The following is an 11,090-nucleotide window of genomic DNA, read 5'->3' on the forward strand; positions in this document are numbered from 1 at the left end:
TCCAACGAATTAGCTCCCAAAGCTTGCTCTTGAAATCTCCGTGTGTTCATCTTCGAATTACCTCTTTCATGTACTCAAATTATAGTCTAGGCTACTACGAACACCCCTTTCACTCCATATGCTAAGATGAATCATAGCGTTGCTACAGCGCAAGAGGCATGTCAGGTTCAAACGATCCTAGCTGATCTCTCATCCACGATCAATATCGCAAAGGCGATCTTCTTAGAGTTATCGCGTGTCATCATAGTATTAGAGGAAGCATTGGTTGATCACTCTCGTTTGGTATCCTCCGCGCTTCGGATCCCCGTCGAGCTATTGTCAACCATCTTCATCCTCTCCCAGACATCCGTCTTGCCGCATCGGCGTACAGATCGTCTACCCCTTCTGCCCTCTTCTCTTGCCATTAACGCATTACCTGGCGGCTCTCTCAACGTTGCTCAGGTATGCCAAAAGTGGAGAGATGTTGCGCTCAGCAATCCCACGCTATGGAACACAGTGATTGGCGTCCGACCCGCACATGAGCGCGTCACTTCTAGCCCCATCCCTGCCCCTCTCGAACCGCTGGCAAGGGCTGGATCACTCCCTTCATTTGTTACCCTTGATATATCAGAAACATCTATCAGTCAGGTTATCGATTTCTATGAATCCAAGCAGTCCAACCCGGCGTACAATACCGTCAAGGGGTTAGACATCTTAGCGCGGCAAGCGGATGTTGTGCCGCTTTTTCAATGGATGTCTCGTTTCCAACGCGTCACACATCTTACACTGGATAATGTCGATCTCGAGCAACTCCATCACCTTGATGATGAAGACAATGTAATTGCCAGCTTTCTTGATTGCCTAACGCATCTCCACGTATGCACGGATTATAACGCCGATATGTCGGCGTTTTTACACTATCAGAGATGGGAAGCCTGTTAGATTTCCGGCAAGGTATCGCGCAGGACCGACGGGCGGGCAGGATGTAGGTCGAGGCACGAGCGGCATGGGCGGAACGCCGCCACGTCGAGATAGCGCTCGAGTCGCGACGACAACGCCGACGTCGGACATGTTGCGATGGCATATACCCTTTTTCGTTGTTCCCTCTGACATATATTGGTTATTCTGTGCACGCTCTTTTCGTTTATCTTTCGGTCGGGTTCGCCGACGTTCCATTCGTTGATATCATGTGTTTTATTTTGACATCCTCTACGTGTCGCGATCACTTTCGTACGATACCAGGAACATCTTGAGTTCCACTTATACCAGACGATTCGATTACGGCACCTCAGCGTTCGCATCCCCGCGTTACGACTGAGGTGAGGCTCTTTATTTATTCGCAGACCTAGCCACGTACTCACACTCATTCGTAGTCTAACTTACTGGTGTCTAGGTGAATATAGCGAGCGTTCGCATCCCCGCGTTACGACTGAGTCTAACTTACTGGTGTCTAGATCTGCGTTGTTGCTACCTCGTACCTCCGTGAAAGCCCTCACTTCCCTCACGCTTGACATGGCAAAATCAAGTGCCTTGGATAAAGACTATGTGCTGCCTCTCTTTCACAGTTTTCCAAACCTACTTGAACTCTTCGTCCAAACTCTGCATAGGGGCTTTGGACGCCTGAATGAACTGGTCACTTCGCCCAAAATACGATCATTTGCCCTCGTCGCTTTACCAGATAACGATTCTCCAGAAGATTCGGAAGAGTTTAGCTTAGAAGTTGGACCTTCCAATCTCTTTGATATCCTAACCCTTCCTGCACTTACCGATCTCGTTCTTACCGCGCCGCCTTCAGGGGAGCTGGATTTTCTTCGTCAATTCCTGGAACGGTCAGGTTGCCACTTATCCAGCATCGCTTTCATCAACTATGCGGAAGAAGAAATGGAAATATTCGAAGACAGTACAAATAGTCCGATTCACCAGGCTGCTAGGTTAGGGGAGGAGTTTGCCATTCCGTCAGTGGAGCACAGCCTGAGTCTGGGGGAAAGTCGTATGTATCGAGAAGCGAAGGAGAGATGGTATGAAGTTAACAGTCGCTCGACGTGAACTCGTGTTACGCGATTCAGTGTACTATCTCCATTGACACGCGTTGTATAACTAGGTAGAAAGACGCCTAAAACTTGTATGGTATTGGGGAAAAGAATGGAGATGAACGCTGTCTGCGCTTTGTAAGTCACAATAGGTCGAAAATTGGTGTGTGTGTGCATTTCTTTCAATGAGATCAAGTACCCTGATGATTTCATGTTAGATCAGACACCGTGATAGCGTTTTGGTCTCAAAAGGGCCATACAGTATATCGTTATGAAAGTTGATCTCTTGCTCTCAAGGAACGAAGTGCTTACAACTTGACATATTCGGACGCTGTAGACGGAGCACAAACAAATACGAATTGGCAGGATAGTCATGTAGATAGCAACCATAACTTGTGGTACGCTAACATAATGGTTATATAACTACGAAACTAAACTATGGTTTATGAGACATACGGCTGATCGAACATGAATGAGCGCAAAAGTATCAAATGCCGTTTTCTGTTCAGGAAGATGTTCAGAGAGCCTGGCAGTATTGGATAGAGAATCAGAACTAATGAATACGGCGCAAGTCATACCCCAAGCACTCACATTTACTCTTTGGAGCAGCCACAGCCCTTCGACTTGCAAGTCTTGGTATCCTCGGCCTCAGTGCAGCCGTATACACCGATGCCGCTGCACTTGCAGCCCTTGGTGCCGCCGCCATTGCAGCCCGCGGGGAGTTGGCCACCCACGGTGCCGCATCCATCGATCTTGTACGCGAGGGCGGCGTCCTCGAGAGGAGTGGCGATCGCCATGCCGCTGAAGACGGTAGCGACGAAGGCGAGGGCGAGAGCTGGAGTGAAGGCGCGCATTTTAGTGACAATGGGTGGAGTTTAGAATGGTGTAGTAGATGAGTTGGTTGGTTGAGTTGTTTGGTGATGACGAGTCTGGGCTGAAAGATTGCCACTTTTATATGTCGAGCACGAGGGCTGTGTCCTACCCTAAAACATCTTGTCTTCGTATCTTGCGACGACAGAGTGAAGACTCTTTCCTTACACAAAGTCGTGCGTTATCACCCTCAAGACCGCTCCCCGAGCGACTGAATGGACCTGAAACAGTGCAACGAGGTCAATCGGCGGTGTGGGGTAATTTGTGATCTCAGTTCCTCCCTGATGGAAACAAAAAGAAGGAGCCGAGGTCCGGAAAGCGCCAAGTACATCATCAGCGCGGTGGCATCGACAATGAAACCGGAGGTAACACCGTTGTAGTGAGCAAGAAATAAATCAGTCTCATCGTCATTTTGTGGGTTGTGAACATAGAAGAAAGCCACGCACATAATCTAGGAGCAAGTCGACAGAAGATCAGTATCGCTGAGTAGAGCAGCTGAAACGGCCTTTCGAACCAAGCGCGAGAGCAGCTCACAAAAACGACTCCTCACAGTCAGATCCGGACTCAGCGGAGAGATCCCTTCGTGCGCTAGACTAAAAAGTAAAGTCTTCGCGTCCGATGTGCGCAGAAGAGAAGATCGTCGGTGGTCCATAGACCATAGCATTCAATGATGGCCGTTATTGCTGATGAGAATCTCCGAGGAGAGAGGGTCGCTGTGCTAACTCGGTGGGGAACGATTATCGAGAGAGAGTTGACAACTCACAGCCAAACCGCTTACGGCAGTGAATTACGGAACTCGGAAGGCGCCTCGTTGCATTGAGAGTTTGGAGTGCGAAGAAGTGAAATGAGGCCCTGACGCACGAGGAGAAAGGAAGATGAGATGGGGCTCTGTACAGATGTCGAGCAGGTCCGTGAGGCGATGGGCGATGGAAGAAGCGAGCCAAGGGTAACCCGACTTCACCGGCGCTTAACACGAAACCGGAGTAATCGACGCGAGCAGAAGAAACATGAGCAGGAGGTCATCATTGCTTGGTGGAGTATCGTTTGGTTGTGTCGTAACGAGTTCTTATGATGCGATGGCGAGTTACTCGACTGATCAGCCCTAGCTTAGCGTCCCAGTGAAATGGTCAATTCGCTCACACTTGCTCAACTTGGATGAGGACGTCTTAGCGTTCCGGTAGCGCCGAGGTTATCAGACCTCACTTGTCTCCGATTTCCGGTCTACATCGTATTCTCTGCGTGTCCTGTTTGAGTCGTGAAGACCGCTTGCCTAGCACAAATTGTTCTAGTCGCCTAACACGTTCAAGAGTTGACCCACGGCAGCAGCCAAGACAATACCGACAGAAAACACGAGAAGTCAGTAATTTAGGGTGCATGCATAGATTGAAGCTTAAATGTACTATCTTTAGCCCGCAGTGTTGTTATCCAAGAGCAAAGGCGCCTCTTCTCGTCGGAGTCTACGACCGCTTGGCCCACCGGAGAAAAGGTGAAACATTGCGACGAGGTAAATCACAATGACTGTGGAGGTGTGGAGTAGTGGATGCGCAAGCGCTGAGCTACGAAGGCAGAGCAGCGTCAACGGAGTCGACGGAGGTAGAAAGGATTTACGTCACAGCAGCTGAAGATGAAACCAGTACATCCGACACAAAGGTTTGAGTTCGGAGCTTCGTCCGTGAGCCTGCGCCTCGGTTCCTTTGATCCGTGGTAAACATTTGCTAGTGCTCTGGTGAGCAGATCATATGCTTACATCTACCCCAGATCCACGAGAAGATCAATGATGTCTTGACATAAGACCGTCTTCTCATCTCCCGTACCGCTGAGGACACACACGAAACACCTGGACAAGAAATTTGACTGGGCGGTCTCACGTCGGCGATTGTCATAAGGAGAAAAAACCCAATCACATTTCGTCATTGAAACGCGTCTTTCAGAAACAGGATTCTCAACTGAGATAATCAGAGATTTGGGGACGTGGTGCTTACCATGAGACTGAACAGAACCTCAATCCGTGGTGAGCATTCCTGAAACAATGGGATCCACCACTGATTGTTCGTGGTGGAGAGTCACGATAGGACAGCCTACCGTCGCTAGACTGTGAAACAAACTTGGCGAGTACGGAGCGACCCTTGGCTGGTCGTCTCGGCGTTGAAAGTGCTAAGGTCGAATTGACTCTGAGTGCGCCTAATTCGGCGTTCATGTATAAAAACAATGCTGTCGGTGGTTCATTCGCTCAAAACACAAGCCTCCTACAAAACAACTAGACCAATCACCACTACCACCAACATGCAGTTCAAATCACTCACCTCTGCTATCGCGCTCACTCTCGCTGCCACCGCATTCAGCGGCGTCGCTGCCACTCCTCTCGAGGATGCCTCACTCGCCTACAAGATCGCCGGCTGCGGCTCGTCCGGCAGTCAGCTGCCTAGCTACTGCAACGGCGGTGGCACCCAGGGCTGCAAGTGCAGCGGCATCGGCGTGTACGGCTGCTCCGCGAAGGCGGACACCGACACCTGCAAGTCCAAGGGCTGCGGATGTCAGAAGGAGTGAGAGTAGGTAATATCCAGCTCACGTTCTCCTACAATGTATGCTGACTGTTGCGATCCAGGTTCACACTATTGTGCCATCGGTTGCATCTGGAGATGTTGATTAGCTATACTCGCGGACCGCAGGAGTGACTGGTAGACGTTACGTACTTAGCGCTTACCCAGATCCTTACTTGTTCTCGAACTGTTCTACAATGGGATGCACTTACCGAGCGGACGTCAACCGTTCAAGCTTCAACGTCTTTGCGGGAGCCGTTTGTCCCTGACATCTTCAGCACCTTGTAAACCGCTTTCATTTAGACAGATTCCTAGACAGACTAGGATCTTCGGAGAAATCACGAAAGCAGCTTACTACCCGGAGAGTACTGTGCACAGTCCGTGTTTAGCGCCTAGATCTTTAACACTTGACCGACGTGACTCATGAGTGAAAATCTAGATACAAGCCCATTAGGCTGTACAATGTCATTGAGCCATATTTCAGCCTGCTCCTTGTGCAGTTCTCAAGGTCTGCCGCGGGATCTGTGAAGAATAAAGCAAAGACATGTGCGGAATTCTTTCTAGCATGGCTAGGTCATGGTCGAGTCTTGATGCATGATGGTGGTTGGATTCAGGGCTCACGGAAGTGGCCGACGCGTCTGACGCGACCCGGCACTACCCGATGCAGCCTGTGCCATGCGACTTGTCCTCAACTTCAGCGCAGTGCTTGGCGCAGTGCGCACACGTCTCAGTTTCTCCCAAACAGACCAGTCCGAACAGCTACCGAATTATGTGACTTGGTCACTGGACAGATGGCTGGCAGCAACACATTCTCGACAGGACCTCCATATGGTAGGTTCTCTTAGAACCTCTATATCATTTACGGTGCGCAGGGTGTGAAATTTTACCTCCGTAAACGTCGACCTCAGCTTGAAACCTCATTTAGCTCACGACGCGGCTTAACAGGGCTTAACCGGGCTTTACAGTGGCTTAACCATAACTTGAAGCAACGATCTCATCGCTGATATGCTCTAGTATACTTGCAAGTACTTGCAGATCTAGAGGGATGACATGTCTAGCCTCAGTGAATCGTGGATGTCGACCCGAAGCGCTGCTTCCCGCTAGTCTGGCGCTCATACGCAAATTCAATGAGATGGCGTGTATTTTTATTTATAGTTAGCAGATCAGGAAACTGGACAAGCCCACCCCACCATGATATTCTTCGATTCAATTCCTCTCCTCGTGAGGGTTTGTTGGCCTCTCGGCTAGGCCAATCAGGGTCATTCGCTCAAGCCATGGCTTCATTCAGGCGCCTAAGCAAGGCTTCTCGTCTTCATCTCTTTGCCGTCAAAGACCGCCTGATCTCAAATCCATGTGCTCGTGGTACCTCTACAGCACCAACAGGATCACACGTACGTCTCACAGCATCACTTCGGTCGGCGATAGTAGCGGCCTGCTACTAATCCAGTAATTCAATACAATACCTCAGTGCAGTAAGTGATAATCAAGTACGCCAAGGCGTCTCTTCCGCTCTCACTCGTTCTCTCTCATCTCTATCGTCCCCATTTCCTTCTAACACAACCTTTCGTCATGCGTGCTGTTGTCTACCAAGGTCCATTCACCGTCGCTGTCCAAAATGTGGAGAGACCCAAATTGATTCATCCGGATGATGTCATAATCAAAGGTAACACCGAATTATATCTCCCACTACACCTCGTACCTGACATCCGTGCTCAGTAACGGTTAGTTGTATCTGCGGCAGGTGAGCGGGTGCGGTCCTTCACCCGTTACAGACTTATATGCCTATGCTTAGTGACTTACATATGTACGAGGGTCGTACTATAGCAGAGCCAGGACTTGTGTTTGGTCACGAAAAGTATGTAAACACGCTGTGACGTTTGGTGTACGCATCGACTAACACGACCTTGAAGCATGGGCATAGTTGATGTAATACTACTACGACTCATTCGTTCGTCCCTATTGACCGCATTATATGCTAGGAAACGGGAGAAGGTGTACAGGTATGGCATCCCGAGCTATCAGTCAGATACGATCTGAAATTATATCCTCGACAATAGCTTCTCAAGAAAGGTGATCGCGTTGTCGTGCCCTTCAACGTAGCCTGTGGTCGCTGCTTCAACTGCGAGGAAGGCAAGACTGGTTTTTGCACGCACATGAACCCTGGATCTGTGAGTTTATATAGTGCCTTTTCATGTTCTCATATCAATTCTTCCCTTTGCACGTTTACTCAGGCGGGATCGTGAGTTGTTTCGATAAAGCTTTGCAAATATATTATCGATGACTTAATCAACTTGAAACTTCCGATATCAAGGGCGTATGGGTACGCACTGAGTACATCTCTCTATCAGAATGGAAATGCTTAAGTCTCTCGAGTTATGCCGGTTATGGTCCGTACCAGGGAGGGCAGGCAGTACGTGTCTACGGTTCCCTCATATTTTCATGCTATTCAACTCGCGGTCCTCAGGAGTATGTGCGCATACCGTTTGCCGACTTCAACGCTCTTAAGCTGCCACCCGGTACGGAACACGAAGATGACTTCGCGATGCTAGCGGATATTTTTCCGACGGTGCGTCCACGTTAATGGGGTTTTTCGATTGTCTAGTCACCCATTAGCTGATGGTCGCAAGGGCTGGCACGGTATCGAGCTTTCCGTGCGTCACCTTTCTTCTATAATCGTGTTATTGCGTAGGTATCTGATTGAGTAAAGGGTTTCAAACCCGGCGAATCAGTCGCCGTCTTCGGCGCAGGTCCTGTTGGCCTCATGGCGGGTTACTCCGCCATCCTGCGCGGCGCGTCGGAGGTGTATGTTGTCGACTGTGTCCCCGCTCGACTCAAGAAGGCGCGCGAGATTGGATGTATTCCGATCGACTTCTCGGAGGGAAGTGCCGTACAGCAAATCTTGGACTTGCGTCACGGGTATGCCATTCCAAATCTGACATGAATGCCGATTGCTGACTATTACTGTGTTCAAGACGTGAGGTTGACCGTGGGGTCGATGGTAAGCACAGCTTGCTCTCGCAAAGTTGTAACAGCGGTCGCTCAAATCGCGACCCCAGCCGTTGGATACAAGGCTACAGGAGCAGACGGGAAGACAGAGCAAACAAACGCAGTGCTTGAGGCGCTCGTCAATATTGTCCGCCCCTCAGGCGGCCTAGGTATTCCAGGCCTTTACACCCACGCCGATCCTGGCGCGCCTGATTTGGCTGCATCGAAGTAAGCTTTTCATGGTATGAGCTTAACACGAGCAACGTGTCGACGTGCAATGTCCTAGGGGTTATATTTCCTTCCCGATTGGCAAAGTTTTTGAAAAAGGCCTCAGCATCCGCACTGGCATATGCAGTGCTAAGGTACGCCTGTATCCTTTCTGTTTTCAATAACTTGGGGCTCGGGCTCACAATTTTGGAAATAGTTATACAACCGCTACCTTCGCGACCTCATCATCGCAGGCAAAGCGAAGCCTTCCTTTGTCGTGTCACACAAGTTGCCTCTCAAAGACGCAGCGAGTGCATACGATAAATTCAGCAGGCGCGTGGAGGGATATACGAAGGTGCTGCTGAAGCCTTGAACTCATTAACCAAAAGGATGAGGATATACTGTAGCAACTTTCGGGGATGTCTGTACTCACCGACACTTTATGACCATACGTAATGACAATCATGTACCATAAGACGGTGAATGTTCCACAGGTCCTACCGTCCCTTCACAAGTGCCTGATCCAACATCCGCTCCGCTTTGAGCCAGTCCTCCACCGCAGAGCCCGGTGCCCCCTGATACTCGAGCCCGCGCTTCTTGATCATGTCTCCCCAGGCGTCGATGTTCTCACTTGTACGAGGAGCGTTGATTTGCTCCGGTGCCCGGAGATCGTACAAGAAGCCGTTAGCTAGACTGCCCGCGGCGACGTGCTGGGCATAATGTAGCCTGACGTCTTGGTAGATCCGAAGAGCCGTAGGGATGCTCTGCATGTCCACAGATGCGTGGGCGAGTATGCGGCCTAGCACATAGGCATCCTCGATGGCTTGGGCGGCACCTGCACCCATGTGCGGGGCCATAGCGTGGCACTGGAGAACTTGTCAAGGTGTGGGAGGTTGACAACCAGTAAGACGTACCGCGTCTCCGAGCAACGCCACATGACTATACGTCGATATAGGAAGCGCACTGGTGACATGTAGTGCCCAGAGACTGATGTCCTCGCAGCACTGCGGTATTGGTTAGCAGAGGCTGAGGAGCTAAACACGAGGTACTAGGAGTTCTCACCTCGGTGACGGCCCGAACCATGGGCTCAAAGTTACTGAAGGCCTCTACGATCTCGTTCTTGGGAACATTCTCAACCCATTTGTCCGGGATAGCGTTGGTCTCATTTGATGAATTCGTGGTATAAGCAACAACGTTGACAGACTTTCCGCTATCGACGGCATAGGCGACCATATGCTGGTAGTAGGTCAAGATGATGAAAGGATGATCAGGTGGCTACGGACCTTGTCCTGGCCGAACCACTACATCCATAATTCAGTTGCAGTGCAAGATATCGGCAATAAGAACTTACGAGCATCAAGTCTTTGGTCAAGGGATGGTCTGGATACTTCACGAGAAGATCTTGCATAGGGAACAAGCTACGGTAGACCATGTTGCCAGTGAAAACGGAATTTGTATACTCGAAAAGGCGCGCAGTGTCAAACAGCGGAGGCGTATGCTTAGCAGCAGCTTCAAACAACGACCTGCGCGTAGGCGACCGGATACCGTCCGCTCCAACGACAACATCAGCGGATGTTGTGGTTCCGTCAGTGAACATGAGAGTGAGGAGACCAGTCGAATCCTCTTGGTAGGACTCAAGCCGTTTCGACGTATGAACGGTGCACATAGGCGAAAGGTTCGCCTTGAGAATGTCCACTAACGCACGCCTGTGCATGGAAGAGGGAGCACCGTCTTGAGTACCTCCATATGTAAGTGAACATCTCCTTCAGCACGTTACGGACACCCACCACTGTAGGTCTGATGAAACCAATCTACTCCTCCGTCCCTGTTGTCCGCAATCCGATGGCGGAGCCCCGCTGTGGTTGAACGCGATTCAGCCGAGCCAGCTGGGATATAATATACCACGTACCACGTTCGGTGTTGTTAGCATATGTCACAAATTTGTTGAGCTCCTCTAGCAACCCCAGGTCTTCTATGATGTCCATTGTCCTCTTTCGCAGCATGACGCCCGCCCCGACAACGGAAATTTCTGACTGTGCCTCATATAGGTCGATAAGGATGTCTTTACAGTACTTTCCAATGGTCACGGCTAATAACAGTCCTCCAGGGCCTGCACCACTGGCGCCCAGTTAGCCCTTTGGTTAAGATAGATCAGAACGCGTTACTACGCACCAGATAGCCACTCGGAACGGTTTCCTCTCGTCTCTAGCCATATGTAATGGGTGCCGAGAGCAATATGGAGGTAAAGAAGAAAAACAAGTGAATTAAAAAACGTAAACGTGTTGCACACGACGTTGCCCATCTGTCAACGTTCATTGTCGCGAGCTGGACCAGACCGACAACCCAGCGACTCGGAGCTCGCGAACGGGAGGGCGACATCGGTCTCCCAAAGCATTCAGCAGAACGGAGAGACGTGAACGCTGGCGTACGCGTAGCTGTGTCATAGAACGAAGGTGATATATAGATGAAGGAGAACGCT

General features: G+C 50.3%; 3 protein-coding genes across 3 annotated transcripts; 1 reads left to right on the plus strand and 2 right to left on the minus strand.

Moving 5' to 3' along the window:
* Window positions 1-679: 679 nt before the first annotated feature.
* On the minus strand, window positions 680-1,398 carry CONPUDRAFT_83043 (uncharacterized protein; the record flags this gene model as incomplete). Its single annotated transcript, XM_007771889.1, has 1 exon — window positions 680-1,398. A coding segment is annotated over exon 1 (154 nt), but the record flags the coding sequence as incomplete, so codon positions are not given.
* Window positions 1,399-2,354: 956 nt separating this feature from the next.
* CONPUDRAFT_166436 (uncharacterized protein) lies at window positions 2,355-2,863 on the minus strand (the record flags this gene model as incomplete). Its single annotated transcript, XM_007771890.1, has 2 exons — window positions 2,355-2,535; window positions 2,623-2,863. The coding sequence occupies 2 exons, from the start codon at window positions 2,861-2,863 to the stop codon at window positions 2,453-2,455; spliced, it is 324 nt and encodes a 107-aa protein (XP_007770080.1). The 3' UTR covers window positions 2,355-2,452.
* A 4,084-nt stretch (window positions 2,864-6,947) lies between these two features.
* Window positions 6,948-9,118, plus strand: CONPUDRAFT_137972 (GroES-like protein). Its single transcript, XM_007771891.1, has 13 exons — window positions 6,948-7,082; window positions 7,136-7,160; window positions 7,212-7,274; window positions 7,330-7,345; window positions 7,399-7,419; window positions 7,477-7,587; window positions 7,884-7,985; window positions 8,047-8,070; window positions 8,127-8,335; window positions 8,392-8,417; window positions 8,476-8,632; window positions 8,691-8,766; window positions 8,829-9,118. The coding sequence occupies exons 1-13, from the start codon at window positions 6,989-6,991 to the stop codon at window positions 8,982-8,984; spliced, it is 1,080 nt and encodes a 359-aa protein (XP_007770081.1). The 5' UTR covers window positions 6,948-6,988; the 3' UTR covers window positions 8,985-9,118.
* Window positions 9,119-11,090: the final 1,972 nt, after the last annotated feature.

Source organism: Coniophora puteana (genome assembly GCF_000271625.1).
Source record: "Coniophora puteana RWD-64-598 SS2 unplaced genomic scaffold CONPUscaffold_8, whole genome shotgun sequence".
Classification (NCBI taxonomy): Eukaryota; Fungi; Basidiomycota; class Agaricomycetes; order Boletales; family Coniophoraceae; genus Coniophora; species Coniophora puteana.